This window comes from Emiliania huxleyi, assembly GCF_000372725.1.
Source record: "Emiliania huxleyi CCMP1516 chromosome Unknown EMIHUscaffold_12, whole genome shotgun sequence".
In the NCBI taxonomy this organism is placed as follows: Eukaryota; Haptophyta; order Isochrysidales; family Noelaerhabdaceae; genus Emiliania; species Emiliania huxleyi.
Genome location: NW_005201392.1, coordinates 724,774 through 743,226, shown reverse-complemented (window position 1 = coordinate 743,226; position 18,453 = coordinate 724,774). Strand labels below are relative to the sequence as shown.

Genomic DNA, 18,453 nt, shown 5'->3' with positions numbered 1-18,453 from the left:
CGGTCACGCCTCGACCGCGGCGGCAGCTCTGTCATTTGGGAGCAGGCGCAATCCCCACCGAGATACTTCACTGCTTTGCGCCTGCTGCTTCCCAGTCGGTCGGTCGCTGTCATGGCGGCGATGTCGGTCGCCGTCATGGCGACCCTCTTCCTATTTGCCCCCTCCTCCGTCAAAACAGCCGCCGGCATCTCCATCACCTCCACCTTCTGCGCCCTAACGGGCAATCCGTGCCCAGAACCGTCAGATTTTCAGGTGTAACCTGAAGTCCGTCGCGATGCACTCAATCCCTCCCGAGCGAAAGCCTGTGGCTCTCTCGAACTCGTCGATATATTGCGGATAAACTGCTCTTCCCGCATAGCTTGCAGAGTCAGAGGCGCAGAAAGGCTGCGAGTGCTCGACGAGTCTTGCGAGCTGCGCGGTCAAACCTGGGGGGAACTGACCGCATCAAGGCGGACTTCCGAAACCTGGGTGAGCACCTCTGACGGTTCTCGCTCCCCATCGAGCTCTTCTTGCCGCACGGCTCTTGCTGTGTGCCGGCACAGAGCTCCGTGCAAGCCGTCCAACGTGATAGGAACGAGTGTATCGCTTCGACGGATCGACCGTGCTTGTTATCAAGACCGATGTGACGTACACAGTGACACATCAGAACGACACACATTCTCACACCCGCCGGGACGCAAAACGCTCTCGACGAGAGCCAGAAGAAGGCGTCCACACAGCAAGCCGCTCGGTCGATCACGTTGCTCGCTCGATGCCGGCGAGCGCATGGCGCACGCCTTGGACGGTGGCGAAGCCAAAAACACCGATGGTGGCCGTCCGCTGGCGTGAGCGGCGGCGGTCGAGACCTCACCCTTCGCGCCGACGACCCAACCTCAGGGTAAGGTCTACGCCCTTACTCAGGGAACAACCCAACCCGGGCCAACAACCCAACCCAACACGAAACAACCCAACTCAAAGCACGATTCTGAAGTTGGGCCCTCAGCACCCGCCTTTGGAAGGTGCTCTGACTGGCTTTGAGAATATGTTTTTTCTTTTTGGTTCACATGGCTAGAGAGGTTGGCCTCCCACCGTTGTGAACATAGGACGTAGTTTCTTCTCAATAACAAGGCTGTGAACATAGTCTGGCCCGAAGAAGCGGCTCGTCTCTTGTCCGGGCAAACGCGCGCCCGATCTATCCAGTGCTCAAGTGCTTAGTGACATGCTCTCCACTCGCGTCACACAAGTGCTCTTGCTGATGCCGCTCCGTTCCTGCCACTGCTTCTCGCTCCTGCCGCGAGCTGGCTGCCACCCAGCGCAGCCGCCTCTGATCAGCCGCACCAGCGCGCCGCGAGCGCAGTGGGACCCGACCGAAATGTTTGAGGATGCGATGCGCAAGGCGACCGGCAATGAGGACTACAGGTTCGGAGATCTCACAAAGGGAGCCGCGGACGAGGTGAAGCGGAGCGTCGAGTCCGTCCTCGAGCCAGTCGCCACCAGCATCACGGGCAAAGAGTCGTACCAATTCGGCGACCTCACGCGCAAGGTTCTCTCGGACGCCGACGAGGCGCTTGCGACCACGCGGGACGCATACTTTGAGGAGCTCCCTGCGGCGATGTGGCGGCAGCTGTTTGGTGGCCTGACGCCGCAGCAACGGTCCGACGTTGTGATCGCGCTCTGCCAGTTTACCGCGGTCTGCGTGCTGTCGCTCTCGCTCGTGAGCAACCTGCTGCAAGGCGCCTTCTTCTCCGTCGCCTGGGGGCTCAGCAGCAGACACAGCCGCCTCTCCCCCATCGCCGCCGGGCAGTGGCCCGCCCCGCTTAGATGCGAAACACACACCTGCATTCCCAATGGGGTGCCTCGAGGCGGATTGGCGGCGTCCCCGCTGTATTCGCTGTACCCGTGGCCCTTGCGTTCACGCGATGCTCTGACGGCACCGCTGCTCACACCCTCAGCTGCCTCGACTCGTGCCTTAGGCCCGCCCTGCTGCGGACGCACGCCACGCTGCGCCTCGCACTTGGCCCGCAGCTGCTTCCTTCACGGCCGAGCTGTGAAGCGACGCTGTTCACGGCTCGACTCGCGGCTAGGCCCGCTGCTGCTTCCCGCCGAGCTGACCGCCGCCGCGTTGCTCACGCCTCGGTACCGCCGTGCCGTGGCGGCGCTGCAGGCGCGGATGCCGCTGCGCGCGTCGCAGCCCGTACTCAGTCGCGTCTGCGCGCTGGCCGTCGCGTGGGCGCTCGTCAACGGGGTCGCCGTCCTGGCCGGCACCGCGGCGGGCGTCGCGATCGCGGCGGCTGTGGCAGGCGTCCCGGTGTGGCCGCCAAGCGGCGTGGTGCTTGCCTAGCGCTAGGGCGCCTAGGGCTAGGCCGCCCGCACGGGGATCTTATAGTCGGTGGCCGCGGTTGTAGGAGGAGAATCTTAAAATACAAGCCTGAGCCTCTGTCACGGCAGCACACTGGCACGACAAGGGCGCAGACTGGCGCGGACTGTGGCACCACACACACACCGGCACACCTAGGAGGAGAAGCCGCCGTTCCTGTTCTTGTGGCTAAGTTCCATCGTTCCACTGTGGCACAGCTCGCGTTACAAAACCTTGATTTGACCATTTGCGCAAAAAGGTACATGTCGGTGCCTTCCAGAGGCAGCTGCGACCCCACCAAGTAGACGGTGGCACACAGCAGGTGGGGGCGCGGAGTGTGCCACCGTCCACTCGGCGGGGTCGCAGCTGCCTCGCTGTGCGTCCTGGGGATGTACCTTTGTCGCGCGCCGGAGACGACTCGACGCCAGCTGAGATCGGAGATCAAGCTCTGACAGGTGACTCACGAGGTCGCACGTCGCTCCTTTGACGCCGACGTGACTCACCCGTGCAGATCACATCAGGACACGGTCTCGACGCGCTCGGTACGGCCTGCGACCCGTCTTGGGTCAGATGGCACGACGCTCATCGCGCCTACCAGCGCTGCAGTGCAGGTTGCCACGACGAGGTCGAGCACGCTTGAGCACTTGAGCACCGGATAGGGTCGATTCCGCGTGGTAGCGCGAGACACACAGACGACTGGGTACGGGACCCCTCGATCGTCTCGCCCTCCCTCACTGGTGTGTTCATGGGGGGGGGTCATAACAAACACGGTACAGGATCGAGGTGCACGAGCACGCTTCTATACGCTCGCCCAGCCTTCCTTTCCATCCCATTAATTAGGCAGCTTGGGAACGGTGGCGGTCAGAGGGAAAGCCTGCGAGGGGTGGTGCAACCTAAAGTTCTTTTTCGCCAGAGATTCTTCGCCGCGGTGAAATTCGTTGCCCGCGATTTCTTTTCCTTGTTCTTTTCGGTTCTTGTTTTACAACTCCGTTTCTTACTCTTTATGTCGGGAGAGGCCAAAAAAAATTCTATTGTTGGGGTCAGGGTGTTGGTCACCTGTGCTGTCCGCCCCCCCCCGCTGTCAGGCCTGGACGGACTCGCTTGCGTGGGCCACGACTGCTGCTCCCTGTCGAGCAGCGAACTCTTCGACGAACAAGAGAGCCTATGCGTGCGATAAGCTTGCTCGCGGTCCTCCTGGCCTTTGCGGACGCACTCACATTTTCTGGCCACGCTCGTGGTAAGCTTGCAGCGCGACCGGCCATCGCCCGCCGCTCGACCACGCCCAAATTGGCCGACAGCGGCGGCGGCGATGACGGCAAAGTTGGCGGCGATGGCGGCGGCGGCGGCGGCGGCGGTGATGACGGCGGCGGCGGAGGCGGCGACGAAAGCGAGCCGTTCATCGGACGTGGCATCACTTGGTTCTTGGGCGCCAAGTCCGCCCTCACCCTCGTGAGCGGCCTGCCCGTGCTGCTCTCGCCCTCCTCCGTCCTCGACGACCTCGGCTTCCCGCTGATCACCAAGGCGCACGTGCTGAGCACAAAGATGTGGGGCGTGTGGCAGTGCTTCTTTCAATTCCTGCTCGAGTTCACCGTCGCCTTCTTCGTGCCGGCCGGCCTCACGCGCAACCTCCTCCTCCTCTGCGAGGGCATCTTCGAAATCGGCCTGGCGGTCGACGTGCATCACGACTTCACGACGGCCAACAGCGGCCGCTATTCTAAATCCATCCACGACGTCTACGTATGGTCGCCGCCCGTCTTCTTCGCCGTCCTCCTCCTCTTCCCCGACCCCGTCACGGACGTGGCCGCCCGGCTCCGCGCCTACACCACCGTCGGCCTTGTCTCCGCGTGCATCCTCGGCGCGCAGGTCGCGGGCTTGCAACTGGCGTCGACGAGCGACAAGAAGTAGGGATCCCTAGCGGAAGTTGCTGGTTGCTGCTTGTGCTTCCTCGGAGACCGTGCTTGCTGCTTGTTTAGCTATTACCACCACATACTAGCACACCTTCGTACGTACGTATTTTTAACAGAAATACCGTCTGGAACTGTCGTGGACGATATTATACGCGTAGGGCCCTTAGGGGCCGAGAGAGAACAGCACAACACAACCCGTCTCCCAGTAAGCTAAAAGTACGTACACTCACACTCGAGGCGTCTCACATACCGCACACCGTTACATAGCCGATTCGCAGGACTTTGTCCGTTCCTCCTCCTTTCACTTTCTCCTCTACTTCTTGTTCTTCGCGCCCGTTGGCTCGAGACCGACGCCGTAGATGGTGCAGAACATGCCGCCGCACGCCGCCGCGAACGAGGTGAACATCACGCGCTGCACGGCGTCGTTGATGCACTGTTGGTGATCGTCGCCTGTCTTGTCGTCGCAGACCTCGAACATCTTGGTGAATGCCGTCACGCCAATGATCGCGCCGACTTTGCCGGCGGCGGCGGAGAGGCCGTTCAAGGTGCCGCGTATGGAGGGCTTGTACACCAGCGCGGACATCACGTAAGTAGTGGTGTTGGGGATCCAGTAGCTGCCGTACTGGATGTAGTAGATCACGAGCAGGATGCCGCTGGTGTTGTCGATCAGCGCCGGCCACAGGAGCCCAATCAGCAGGCAGCAGACCCCGCCGGAGAAAAAGCCCCAGAACTGCAGCCAGCGGACGCCGGCCCACGGGAAGAGCTGGATCGCGAACAGCACGACGAAAATGCCGACAATGTCGAGGCTGATGTTTTCCCACGCGTCGGCGGCCGTGTCGCCCGGAAGGATCAGGCCGAGGATCTTGCCCTGCAGCAGGTGATTGCCGTAGAAGGACCAGTCGAAGAAGAACCAGCCGCCGCCCGTGCCGAGCAGCTTCCGCCACACCAGCGGCTCCGACTTGACCGCTTCCCACAGGCCGGCCGAGGCGGTCGCCGAGGCCTTCCTGTGGCCGGCCGCCTCGGCGCGCGAGACCCGGGAGGTTGTCCACCGCGACAGCCGCTTCTGCTCCTTGACAGCGACCTCTTTGGGCTGCAGGTGCATGAAGACGCCCACGACGGCCGGCGCCACGGCGCCAAACATTAAGATGAAGCGCCAGGCAAACTGCGATCCGACGCGGCTTGCGGGCGGGGCCGACCACGGCACCATGTCCGCGTACTCGCCGCACGTGTCTGCAGACGGGCGGGCGTCCGCGGGTGGAGGGGTGCCCGGGCGGGGGTGCGCAGAGGTTCCGTAGGCGCGGGCGCTCACAGTAAAAGACGAGGGCCCATGACCATGGCGCGATGGCGCCGAAGTTACGCCACAAGAAGGCCCACGCGACCGAGACGGACTTGTGGACGGGATCGACCGCGGCGCTGTCCTCGGCGGCCTTGGCCGCTGAGAGCGGGTAAACTCCCCCTGCGCCCACGCCGATGAAGGTGCGGACGGCGATGAGCAGGCAGTAGGTCGAGGCCTTGCTGCCCCACGGGACAATGCCCTGCAGCAGTGCGCCGGCAATCTGGATGTACTGGCAGACGAGCAGGCCTCGGTTGCGGCCAAAGAGGTCGCCGGCGGCGCCAAAGCTAATCATGCCGATGGCGGTGCCAATGAAGATGATCACCTTCAGGAGGAGGTCGTAGTTGCTGTCCTTCCCGTAGAGCGGGTGAAGCCACACCTCCGCTGGACCGATAGAGTCGTAGTTGTACTGCACGCCGAAATTGGCGACCGCAGTTGTGATCGTGGACGACCAGAGCAGGAAGAAGTGGCCGCACGACTCCCTCGCGTCGGGATTCTTTGCGTCGAATTCCATCTCTTCATCACCCTCATCGTCTACCGTTAGCTCGCCGTCGGTGGTCACCTCGATCGCCTCGGCTGTCATATCCTTACATGCATGCGCTGGTTTGGTGAGCCGTCGGCGAAACCACGCGGCTGCCAATCGCGGCGGTTGTTTGAGAAACACATGCGTAAGCCTGTAAGCGCGGGTTAGCCGTGGGTTCCACCGGGTTAAGCCACACTAACCCAGTACGGGTCGGCACGGGTTAGAACGGGTTACCATAACCCGACGCTAACCCGGCACTAACCCGGCACTAACCCATCCTAACGTATGCCCCCGAGCAGCGCGGGTTAGCGCCGGGTTAGCGCCGGGTTAGTCTCGGGTTAGTCTGGGTTACGCTTGGGATTGGGTTACGGCTCGTTCCACCCCTCTCTCGTGCGTTCACTCACTCGCCACACCCTGAGGGAGGGTGTAGAGGATGTAGAGTGTAGAGCGCTGTAGAGCTGTAGAGCTGTAGAGCGCTGTAGAGCTGTAGAGCTCTACATCCGCCGCGGGACGAAGTGCCTGCGTTGTAGAGCGATGTAGAGCGCGATTTTGTTGTAGAGTTTGTTGTAGAGGCTCTACAGCAAAACCGCCGGGAAGGCAGTGACTCAAAGAGGTCGAGTCGCACTAATGGGGTGTCTCCGAGCTTACTGGAGCTCTGATGGACGGCCCTGACTATCCCTGACACACAGAGAGTCACTCTGACGGCACACAACACCCTATAACTGCGTCATGACCAGCCTGCCATGCGTCGCCGGTGCCGCATTCGTCGCAGTGCTTCTTTAGCAGGCGATGGACTGTCGGCTGCGAGGACGGTCGCATTTGCGCGAGGCGAGGCGAGCATTGCTGCGCGTTGCACGCGCCATGCCTCGCGCCAGCGCTTGCGGGAGCTCCTGGCTGAGCGTTGAGTCCAGGCGAGTTGCGCTGGCCACTATCGCTACGCCGAGCCGAGCTGACGCGCCGAGGCGCCGGCCAGTCGCAGCCGTGAGGCATGCCACAGCAGCAGAGGCACCTGCCACACATTGGGCGGGCAGACAGAAGGCCAGGGCAGCACTGGCAAGTGCAACGCGCCTCATGTCGGAGAGCGACCGTGCCTCGTTCGCGGCTTATGATGTAGAGTTTGTTGTAGAGATTTCACGTTGTAGAGCGCCTCTACATCGCTCTACAACGCAGGCACTTCGTCCCGCGGCGGATGTAGAGCTCTACAGCTCTACAGCGCTCTACAGCCCTCTACAGCTCTAGTGCTCTACAGCGCTCTACACTCTACATCCTCTACACCCTCCCTCAGGCCACACCACAGCCGCGGGCGCATGGCGAGCGGGACAATCTCATGCCACAGGATCTATAATGTACCGCCCTCAGCGCACTCCTCCTCCCTAGGGCCATCGCTGGCACACGTTGAGGGCCGGGCCCCCTGCAGGCCGCACTGCCATGGCAGTGGAGGCCATGGGCGCACCGGGAGGTGTGTCGACTGGGCGTCAGGCGCGCACGGAGCAGTGAGGAGGGACGTGCTCTAGTCGACGTACACGGTCCACTTCCAGCACGAGCGACCGCCTTGGACCCGTCCGAACTGCGCACGCGGGTGTTCTTCTCAATGAGCAGCTTGGCATCCACGGCCTTCTGCAGCCAAGGCTCCATCGCGGAGGTCGGCTCGGGTGCCCGCCGCAGCCGTTTCATCTCGCCAACCAGCTCTAACCCGGGGTGCGCTGCACTAACCCGGCCCTAACCCACCCCTAACCTGGCGCAGACCCATGCTGACGTATGCCCCCCAGCCGCACGGGTTAGTGCCGGGTTAGTGCCGGGTTATGGTAACCCATTCTGACCCGTGCTGACCCGTGCCGGGTTAGTGAGCACTAACCCGCGCTAACCCGCGCTTACTGACAGACTCACACATTCGCCTGCCGCCCACCCCACCAATCCGCCGAACCGCCCCGGTTGCATCATGGCACGCGTTTGCTTGCCGGAGCCCGGCGTCTGCGAGCTATACCTGCCGAATAAGAGACGCTACTGTCGCTTCTCCGTCGTCGCAGGCTACCGCTACTGCACCCACCACCTCGCCGCACGCAGCGACGGCACCGCCGACCGGATCCCGTGTCCTCTCGATCCGGCGCACTCCATCTTCGCTCGCGACCTGAGGAGGCATCTGAAGGTGTGTCCGAAGGCCAAGGAAGCGGCGGCCGAAGCTTCGCTGCCCTGCTTCCGCCGCGATGTGAACGCCGGCGAGCAGCTGACGGCGCCGGGCGCTCCTCTGCCGGCCACCGCGCCAGCGCCAACACCCATCGCGGGCCTGCCTCTGCACGCTTCGCTCGCAGTGGCGAGTCGCGCCGAGCCGCCTCTCGGCCGCGTGTCTGCCGAGCGGGTGCGCGCCCTCCTGGCAACGGTCCGTCTCGCGCTCGGCGAGGAGGCTGTGCACGAGGGGCCGCCGCTGCCGCCGCCGCCGCCGCCGCCGCGTGCTGCGGCGGCGGAAGCGGAGGAGGAGGGAGGCGGCGAGGGGGGCAGGCGAGTGCGCGGCAAGGAGAAGCACGGCCTGCAGCACGAGGCGATGCTCGAGGTGCTCCGAGCCCTCCCTCCAGGCTCGATGCTCGGAAGCGGCTTTGTGTATGTCGAGCTCGGCGCCGGCAAAGGCGGCCTCTCGGCAGCCATTGGCCAAGCCGCGCCAGGCGCCGCTTTTGTGCTGCTCGACTGGGCAAAGCCCGTGGCGGCACACGACGCGGTGCTGCGGGAACGCCACTCGACCATCCGCTACAAGATCGACCTACGCCACCTCTGGCTGCGGGGAGTGCCGGGCTTGTGGGGCGGCGGTCGGCAAGGCGCTGAGGGCGGCGCTGAGGGCGGCGCTGAGGGCGGCGCTGAGGGCGGCGCTGAGGGCGGCGGAGGGGGTGGCGGCAGGGGTGGCGGCGGCGAGGGCGGCGCCTCCCATCTCGCCGGCGAGGGCAGCGGCGGCCGCCGCCGTGTCGCGGTGGCGAAACACCTATGCGGCGCCGCCACCGACTTCGCCCTCCGCGCCGTCGCCGATGCCGAGAACGGAGACGGGCCGGCCATGAGCGGCGTGATGATTGCGACGTGCTGCCACCACCGCTGCAGCTGGGGCGCGGCGGCGTGTCGCGGCCCGGCCTCTCCCGCAAGAACGCCGCCTGACTCAGAGGTCGAGACTGATCCCGTGGTAGGCGCGTACGTCGCGAGAGAGTTCCTCCGCGAGGCCGGTGGTGCACGGCGGCGTGCGCGTCGTGGTGTGAACAGCGCCTCTTCACACCTCGCGCTGTGAACAGGCGTCGACGAGGACTCGTTTCGGCTCCTCACCGCCATCTCGAGCTGGGCCACGTCGACCGTTGCGGGCGGCGGCGGCGCGGGCGGCGCGGGCGGCGGCGGCGGTGGCGCGGGCGGCGGCGGCGGTGGCGGCGGTGGCGCGGGCGGCAGTGGCGGCGGCGCCGGCGGCGCCGACGGCGCGGGCGGCGCCGGTGGCGGCGCGGTGCACACGGACGGCGAGCATTCGCAGGCGGACCCGGCGGTGTTGCGGCTGGGGGAGGCGCTCGGCGAGGTGATTGACGGGGCGACTCGCGCCGAGTGGGGCCGTCGCTGCAAGCGGCTCCTCGACCTCGGCCGTTCGCGCTACCTCGCCGCGCGGGGCTACGCAGTCCGGCTGCAGACGTATGTGCCGCAGACGGTGACGCCGGAGAACCGGCTGATCACTGCGTGGCCGCGGGTGTGTGTGGAGTGTCGGAGCGATGCCTGATGTGCAGACAGTATGTGTAGAGCTAAACATCAGTCTCGCGCAAAATATGACAACCGTGATTGCGTGAAAAGTTGCACCTCTGAAAAACACCCGCCTCTGTGCAAACCTCTCAATAAGAAGGTGCGAGTCTCGTCTTCTTGCCGAAGACGAGCTTGCAGCCGACCACGGCTGCGATGCAGAGGCAGAGGCCAAGCCCGCCCACTGCGCAGCCAATGATGAGTTGCCTGCAGCTTTCAGGTAAGGCGTCAAATCCCTCCTCGCCCTCTGGAACGTCGCAGATGCGCCCGGATGAGGCGGGTGCGGACGGTGGGGGCGGCGAAGGCTGCGGTGGCTCGGGCCCGGGCGGCGGCGGCGAGGGCGCTGGTGGCGGCTGAGGTCCGAGAGGCGGCGCCTCTGGCCAGGGCGGCGGCTGGGGTCCAGGTGGCGGCTCTGGAGTGGGCGGCGATGGCGATGGCGCGGGTGGAGGCTGCGAGGGCGAAGGCGATAACGGCGCGGCAAGCTTCATGACGCCGACGCCGTTAGCCTCGTCGTTGACAAAGAGCAGGCCGCCGTCGGCGGTCTTGGCCACATACTCCGAGGCGGAGCTGCCCTCCTCCCACCCTGGCGTGCCGAGCGCCGGCTCGCCATCCATGCGGTACTGGTCAGTGCGTTGCCACAACAGCGCGCCCGACGCGTCCGTGCGAACGACAAAGCTCTGCCAGACGCCGGCGCTCCGAGCAAACGCGCCGGCGCGCGAGTCGGCGAGGAGTGCGATCCCGTTGGCACAATCGATCGCCATCTGTCCCTGCATGCCGCTGCAGTCCTCAATGCCTGTGCCACACGCGAGCACAAGTCCACCGTCGTTCATTGCTTGCACACCCCAGCACTCGGTCTTGATCAGCATGTTGTTGCCACACGCGTCGCCCGTATACACCCCCGACGCGTCATAGCTGCCGCACGACGAGAATGCGCGTGACCACAAAACGACGCCGTCGGTGGCCCTAATCTTGGTGAGCTTGCCGCAGAAGCCACCGAGTCCGAGGCACCCGCCGTGCCCACTGATAAAGACGGCGCTCTCGTCCACCGCCACCGCCAGCTCTGTGCCTTCGCCGTGCTGCGAGCCCACGTCGATCGGGCCTACAAGCGCGTGAGCATTGCGTGAGTCCAGTGCCGTGCGTGCCGTGCGGGTGCAGCGCGCGCACCCCACATGAAGCCTCCCGTCGCGGAAAGTTTGGCCACTGCCGTGTCGGTGCCCTCCTCGCCCTCGGCGCTGTCCTTCCAAAACAGGACTGCCATGTCGCCGTTGGAGAGCGGCCGCACCGCCTTGGCCGTGTGGCGGTCGTCCTTGGCCGCTGTCCACGAAGCAGAGGATGCGGTGGGCGCGCTGGCGCCGCTAAGGACGGTGACTGGCAGCGCCATGACCACGGCTTTGCCGCCGGTGTTGCCGTAGGACCGAAAGCTCATCTCATCAGCGCTGCTCTTGTCGTAGAAGCCGGCTAGCAGCGCGGTCGCACCGTCTGTGCTGAAATCGATCCCTTCCCATGCGCCGTGCTGGCCCGACGAGTCGCCAAACGTGGTTGCGGTCCACGTCTCGGCCAGTGTGGCCAGCGATAGCTTTGTCATTGAGCGGTAGGCTACGCCGCCCACCAGACGATAGCCCACAACGAGCACGTCGCCTCCGCCAGGAAGCTGCGCACATGCATTGGCAGCGTCCTTGCCGATGTGGTTGGAGCGCCACGTTGAAATGGTTTGGCCGGTTGAACTGAATTTGACCGCAAAGGCTTCAGCCTCGGACGAAGATTCCGACTCCAAGCCCTTGCCGCAGAATATGAAGCTGCCGTCGGAGGCCTCAAAGCCATAGACGGGGTGCGCGTCCTCTACGCCGGTGCCTTCCAATGCGTAGAATTCAACTTGGTCCGCTGAGCCAATATTGATGGACTTGACCGAGAAGGTATCGAAGCCTGCCGACACGAGCGGCGTGGCGACCAGCCAGGCGGCCAGCCAGGCCAGTAGCGACCTTTGAGGCTCCAGCCCGATGCAAGTCTCGCCAGTCCGCATGGCGGCTCAGGCTGTTACAAAGAGTCACAAGAATTTTAGCATTCGCGCAAGGTGGGGAAATTGGTTGGGCAACTATTTTCACTCGGATTCACTCCTATGCACCTTCGGTGAGGGTACATTGGCGCGTAAAAGGAGAGTCACGGAATCGCGCGCGCCTCCACCAGGAAGGGCTACGTACGCAGTATCCCTGACATCCCCTGGGATCCTGCCACTGAAGGCGGAGGGTTGGGACTCAAACGGCTTGGGTAACTACAGGAGGGAGGGAACCTCAACGTCCTGCAGCCACCCGCGGCGCCGTAAGGGATCGCACCTCGGACCAGATAGAGAGAACCACACCCCAAAGCCAAAGAGTAGGCAGGATAGGGTGGGCGGGGAGAAGAAAGAACTGGTGCAGCCGAAGGGCTGGCGCAGTAGGAGAGCCTGGCGCGGCCAAGGACGAGGAGCGGCGTCAGGGCCAGGTGAGCAGGAGAGAGCAGCGGAAGCCGCGCTCATCAGAGCAGCGAGCGGGCGAGAGCGCCCGTCACGGAAGTTCGAACTTCCGTAAAGATGAAGTAAAAGATGTCCACGGAGAGTCCGTGGGTCCCGCAGAGGCAGAAGAAGAGGTAGGAGAGGAGAGGATCTCCGTTAGTCTCCTGCGGGAAACTAGTGGCCTCTCACGAGTTGGGGCCCCTACCCCAATCGTTATCGGCGGAGGGGTAGTCGCACGTCCTCCCATCCCTCCCTTGGTGTGTCGGTTCTTTCTTTCTTTTAGCACGATTCACGCGATAGACAAGGCGCGGGCGGAAGAATTTTAGATTTTACCGACAAAGCGCGGAAGAATGTTCGCAGAAGAAAATATCGCATCGCGCACTCCAAACAGATGGCTGCGTCTACCCAACAGGCTTAATCCCCCCCGCGTTCTGGGTATGCGCCGCGGGGGCGACGGCGAGGGAGAGGCTCTTCCGCGTCGCCGCGAGGTACGACTCACGGCACACCAGGGCGCTGGCATTCTTGCACGGGTGCGAGCGCCCCAGCTGCCGCTCCACGCAGCTCGAGAAGATTTGGGAGTGGCGACCGAGCGGGAGGTACTTGGGGAGGTCGCGCACGAACGTTCGCGGCCACTCGGGACAGGCGCCCTCGTGCGACCCCTCGATGGCGGTCAGCTTACGGAGGCACATCGAGCGGATCGCGGCCGCCTTCAGGAAGCCGGAGCTGCTCACTTGTGCGCTGCTCGCCAGCGACGACCGCTGCACGTCCAGCACCGTCGCGAGCACCGCAGCCTCGGAAGCGCGCCACGACCGCGTGGAGTCGCCCGCGGGGATGTCGACCACGGCAGAGACGGCCAGCCGCGGGTTGGCGCGGCGGAGGTGCTGCAGGATGCCCGGGCTATCGGAGAGGGCGAGGACGCCCGCCTGCGCGAAGCGCGCGAGGCCCGCCACGCTGCACGCCTCGCCCAGCCACCGCGCCGCGTGCCTCTGCGCGCTCGCACGGTTGGGCTCGGGTCGGTTGAGCTGCGGGGAAACGTCGGCGTACATGGTCCGCAGGTGGAAGACGGCGTCGAAGTGGGTCTCGCCGCGCGCATCGAGCTGTCGCCGCAGCGCCTCGCTGGGCGCCGTAAAGTACCGGTTGAAGCAGCGGTCGGGCACGAGCGTCTGCGAGAGGTGGCTGCCCCGCATCCGCATAGGCAGCCACCACGGGAGCCACTTCTCCGAGTTGCCCGGCATCGCGCCCCGGTAGCGGGCGATGACGAGGTCGGCGGCGCGGTAGCGAGTCAGCTGGGCAATCACACCAGAGGGGTGCCGCATCAGCGCGTTGGCGTCGACCTGCACCACCGTCACGTTCCGGAACCGGCTCCGCTCGGCGTCCGAAGGCGGAGCCCAGGACAACTTGTTGGCGTAGCGCAGGAAGAGGCCGAGGCGCATGTCGTACATGTCGATGTGGCAGTATCGGTGCAGCTTGCGGCACACAACGTGCAGCATCGCGGCCATCGGTAGCGCGTGCCCCCACCCCCAGTCCGACTTGCCCTCAAAGCTCCAGAGCAGGGCGTGCCGGAGGTGTGTGCTTCGCAGGTGAGCGTCAAAGGCCAAGATCGTCCTGTTGCACGATCGCCGGAACGTCTGCTCCTCCCCATCGCCCTCGCACGCCCCAACCGGCGGCAACGCCTCGGCGGCGTTGGGCCACATCGAGTCTGTGCCGAGGAAGTGCGCCGCGGCGGACGACGAATCAGCCACGGCTCGCTCGTGCCTGTGCTCACACTCACCGGAGCACGAGACTGGCGGCAGCCCAATGCAATAGCCGAATGCTGTGTGCGGTAAAATCGGCAGCATATCCGTTGGGCGCGGTTCGGCAAAGCATATCCGTTGGGCGCGGTTCGGCAAAGCACCAAGCCGCCACGGTCGGAAGCGCAAGAGCTCGTCCAGCCACCACGGTCGATGAACCGCAGGGGTCCGCGTCGCTCAGCTGTTTTGCGTCCTCCTCGCGGATGGATGAGATTTGATAGGGCGGATATCAGAAAGGCGGGCTCGTCGCCCCCCTCAGGCGAGCGATACACGGTGAGAGCTAATCGCTGCCCGCTGAGGCAAATGCTATTCAGTTCGTCAGACTTCACAGACCTTGTTATTGAGAAGGAAATAGCAAGCAAGGCGGGCGGGGGGGGGGGGGGGGAGCCTCCTATGGGATGCGCGCTGGTCTATGAGCGGTTGATGTGCGAGCCCTGGAGGCCCTGGGATGGGGTCCCCCTTGTTTTGAGAAGAAAATACCTCTTCAGGTACAGACAGGTGCAGGTAGTGCGTGAACTTTGAACTTCCGCCCCAGCGGAAGCCAGCACTTTACGGCACCAACCCGGCGCGTGCGCTCCCGCATGCAAAATCGCCGAGCAGACGACCATGCTCCTCCCGTTGCACTGGAGTGTGGTGAACTCGCCGGCCCGCCTGTAGGCATCGTCGGACAGGCCTTCTCCTCCGCCTCGCCGCGCTTCGGAGCCAAGGATCACCACCCACAAGAGGGCACCTTCAAGACGAGCGCGAATGGGGAGGGCGCGATCGAGGGCTCGGCGGCCATGTACGAGGTGGCAGACCCGTTCGAGACCAACTTCGCCTTCTCGCGCTTCTCCGCCGCACAGCAGCCTCCCGCAATGGACGATGAGGCGCAAGGAGGTTGGGAGGTGGCGCTGGCGGACGACGCCTCTGCGGTGGAGTACTAGCTAGAGCCTACGACCTTCGTAGGGCTGTATTGGGGCGTGGAGGCTGGAGCGACAAGGCAGGCTGGGGTGCCGGAGGGTGTTTTGTTAACTGTACGGTAGTGTGCGTCGGGCTGTGGCGACACCGAGCCCCGGAGGGCGGAGAATCTCGCTGTGTGAGGGAGGGCGAGACGATAGTGCGCGGCGTGGGGTGTCCGCCCGAGCTCGAGCTCCCAGGCTGCTGCACCCGCAGCTCGAGAGGGAAAAGACTCGCGTAGCGGCCGTAGACTAACGTAACTCGTAAGTGTACTCCTCCCCGACGCTGAGGACTGTGTACACCCTACTGCAATTCTGCATATACGTTACTCGTCTGTAGGGATTAAAGCCAACGAACTGCAATCTGGATTCAGGATTGTGGATATCTCATGGTGAGACTCAAGTAGACGCAATCACCAATCTCCACAATAAATAAAGCCGGGGGGAGATGACACAACACATGGAGGACCGTCGGATGGGGGGGGGGGGTCAGAACACATCACAGTGGCGGGGCGGGCCGCACAATATGTTCGCAGACAGCCGCAACCAATACACCTGAACATCCGCGCAGCCGCAGGCAATGCACACACACAACGCCTCAAGACGACATCGCGCAAGCGGCGCGCGACGTGGCCAAGGGAGAGCGGCTCGGGCCGCCTAACGGCTACGGCCTCCGTCAGGCGGGCTCCTTTGCCGGCAATAGGGGCGCCTCGTCCTTTGACGGAGAGGGAGTGCGCGCTCGGGCCGGGTCGTCCTCCTGCAGCGTGAAGGGCCCGGGGTTGTGTTCGTGCGTGAGTACACCGGCCTCGTGGCGGGGACACCGCCTCGCGCCGTGCATTCGCAGCACCGCGTGAGTACGAGGGCTCCGAATACGATGTGTAGAGCGGCTTCCGCTTCTAGCTTTCCTCCACCTCCGTCTCGGAGGGGTACGCGCTGATGCGCGCGCGCGCCTCCTTGCCCCGCGCAGCCGCCGCCTTGTCGGCGGCGACGGCGAGGGCGTAGCCTCCCGAGCCGCCGACGACTAGCCCGATTGCGGTGAGAGAGAGGAGCGTGACGGCGTTCCCAAAGATGAGTGTCGCCGCGGCGACGGTCACGGCGCGGCGCAGCGCGTTGCACACCGAGTGCGAGACAGCGTTGAGCCGGAGCAGGACTGCGAGCGAGAGGCGGTTGTACGCGAAGAAGGCGCTCGCCGACGAAGCGAGGAGCATCACAACCTCGCGCGACTCGCCCGAGACGAGGCGTGACGGGTAGCCGCCCGCGCCGACCGAGAGGAGGACCGTCGCGGCGAAGCCCATCGCGTGCTGGTAGAGAAAGATGGCGTTGGCGTCGAGCGGGCGCTCGTTCTCTGCGGCGAGCAAGTCCTGCGCGGCGGTGGTTAGTGTGCCGCGGAAGGCGAAGGCGAGGTTCGCGCCGTTGGCGAGCAGCAGGCCGAGGTAGAAGCCTTCGCTTCGCTCGGAGGCGGGCTGGGAGAGGGCAGATAGCGTGCCGCCGACCACCAGCGCCACGAGGGCGAGCAGCGCCCTGGCGCTCAGCCGCCCCCCCCGCACGCCAAGGGCGCAAGCGATGGCGGCGGAGCAGAGCGGCTCGAGCCCGCGCACAGTCTCCGCAAGCGAGGCGTGGATGTAGAGCAGCGACAGGTTGAGCAGCACGAAGCCCGCCGTGTAGGAGAGGGCGATGGCGCCGGCGAGAGGCCAGACGCAGTACGGCAGCAGCGGCATCTTGCCGGAGCAGAAGCTTACCACTGCCGCAGCGAGCATCGCAACGCCGAACTGCACACTCGTCAGCTGCAGCGCGCAGTGCTGCGGCGAGAGCAGCGCAAGCAGCTGCTTGGAGGTCGTAGTGCAGGCGGCGCTCGAGCCATACCAGAGCGCCACCAGGACCAGCAGGACCGGCGTCGACGCGTTCATCGCTCGAAACGCTCTAAACTCTTGAAGAAAAAAAGTTGCCTCGAAAACAGCAATTGAGCCTCGAAGCCGACGATGACAACGACTCCATCACGCCTCTGCGGCCGACGAAGGTGACAACGACTACGACAGCGCCGTTGCAGGCTCGCGTGCACGGGATGAGCTGGGCGTCTGACAAGTGCTCCGTTCCAGCGCGAGGGAGAGGCGGAGCCGAAATTCTCCTCAACATGTTTGTCGACAAAGTTGCCCCCGAGCTCCTGCTGCTCGACTGCGCGGCAGAACCGGCCCCTCGCGGCTGAGAGGTGATGCGCCGGCACCGGGGCTACGGCGCGGGACCATTTCCAGGCTCTCTCGAGCAACCTCAAAATTGGCCGATTTTGTGATCTCAATCCTGCTGCACACTTTGACCTCAACCTCGCGGCCCGCTGCGCGGCTCTCCGAGCGCGAGAGGAGTCGTCTACGAGGCGGCGGCGAGCGCAGGCGGCGGCGGCGCGGCGGCGCGGCGGCGGATCGCGGCGCAGACAACGGCAGCGACCTGCGGCAGACACGCACACACGCCTCCCTTGCACTATACCACTCACACCGCCACCGCACTCTCGGGGGCGGGCAGCGGCGGCGGAGGAGAAGCTACGGCGGGTGACGACGCGGAGACGGCGCTGAGGGAGCGGCGACCGCGGCGCGACGGGAGGCGGTGCAGCTGCGGCGGCTGCCGCCGCCTCGGCTCGACAGCAGCTGCATGGCTAAGCCTCCCTTCACCTCCTTTTTCAAGCTTAATCCATTCGATCGTTCGCGGGACGCACGCTGTGCGCGGCGCTCGGAGCGACTCACTCTCAAGCCGAGCCTTCCACTAGATCTATCGATGCCATCTCTCCTCCTGCGCTCTGCCCTGATTGCGAGCCTCGCCAGAGTCGCCTCCAACCGCTGCCCTGCGCTCGCCGAGGTCCTCGCCGTCGAGAAGGACATCCGCATGCAGGTGACTGAGTAGTCTCGGTATGGCACCTTCACGACACGTTTCGCATTCGATTGTGTCCATCACCCGGCGGCGCCCACTCGTTTTCGCTCCCCATCAAAGGTCTGGAACGACACAAAGTCGCGGTACTCGAAATGCCGGCGGTGCCGGCTGCCGGCGCCGTGCGGCGAGGGCGCAGAGTACCCGTGCTGCGTGGTGCGGCAGAAGGAGGGCGAGGCGCAGAAGCTGATTGCGACTGAGTGGTTCTGCAGACAACAGATGAGCTCCGACCTGCTACCGTATGCGCTGAGCAAGGAGCGCGGAGCCGCGCGAGCACGCGCGCATAGTCGAGTGTGGAGCTACTGGGTATCTCGATGTCCTGTAGGAGCGGCGCGAGAAGCTCCGCGCGTTTTGCCGCAAGTACATCACCTCCCCGATTGTGATGCCCGACTGCGCGGGGCTGAGCGAGGTGGGCCGCCGTGCGAGTAGAGACCACACCCCCACCTCCGCCGCGCACACCCGGGAGCCCCACGATGCCCGGT

At 64.8% G+C, this 18,453-nt stretch overlaps 5 protein-coding genes across 5 annotated transcripts; 2 read left to right on the top strand and 3 right to left on the bottom strand.

Annotated features, from left to right (window-relative positions):
- Positions 1-3,381: 3,381 nt before the first annotated feature.
- On the top strand, positions 3,382-4,377 carry EMIHUDRAFT_433600 (hypothetical protein). Its single transcript, XM_005790505.1, has one exon. The coding sequence runs from the start codon at positions 3,500-3,502 to the stop codon at positions 4,238-4,240; it is 741 nt and encodes a 246-aa protein (XP_005790562.1). The 5' UTR covers positions 3,382-3,499; the 3' UTR covers positions 4,241-4,377.
- A 178-nt stretch (positions 4,378-4,555) lies between these two features.
- EMIHUDRAFT_200606 (hypothetical protein) lies at positions 4,556-6,158 on the bottom strand (the record flags this gene model as incomplete). The annotated part of the gene is made up of 2 exons (XM_005790504.1): positions 4,556-5,472; positions 5,552-6,158. 2 exons carry the CDS (start codon positions 6,156-6,158, stop codon positions 4,556-4,558), a joined length of 1,524 nt encoding a protein of 507 aa, XP_005790561.1.
- A 1,879-nt stretch (positions 6,159-8,037) lies between these two features.
- On the top strand, positions 8,038-9,895 carry EMIHUDRAFT_200603 (hypothetical protein; the record flags this gene model as incomplete). Its single annotated transcript, XM_005790503.1, has 6 exons — positions 8,038-8,454; positions 8,611-8,874; positions 9,028-9,298; positions 9,365-9,423; positions 9,592-9,759; positions 9,836-9,895. 6 exons carry the CDS (start codon positions 8,038-8,040, stop codon positions 9,893-9,895), a joined length of 1,239 nt encoding a protein of 412 aa, XP_005790560.1.
- Positions 9,896-9,937: 42 nt separating this feature from the next.
- EMIHUDRAFT_200602 (hypothetical protein) lies at positions 9,938-11,865 on the bottom strand (the record flags this gene model as incomplete). The annotated part of the gene is made up of 3 exons (XM_005790502.1): positions 9,938-10,090; positions 10,337-10,944; positions 11,010-11,865. The coding sequence occupies 3 exons, from the start codon at positions 11,863-11,865 to the stop codon at positions 9,938-9,940; spliced, it is 1,617 nt and encodes a 538-aa protein (XP_005790559.1).
- A 4,089-nt stretch (positions 11,866-15,954) lies between these two features.
- Positions 15,955-16,965, bottom strand: EMIHUDRAFT_200599 (hypothetical protein; the record flags this gene model as incomplete). Its single annotated transcript, XM_005790501.1, has 1 exon — positions 15,955-16,965. The coding sequence occupies one exon, from the start codon at positions 16,963-16,965 to the stop codon at positions 15,955-15,957; it is 1,011 nt and encodes a 336-aa protein (XP_005790558.1).
- Positions 16,966-18,453: the final 1,488 nt, after the last annotated feature.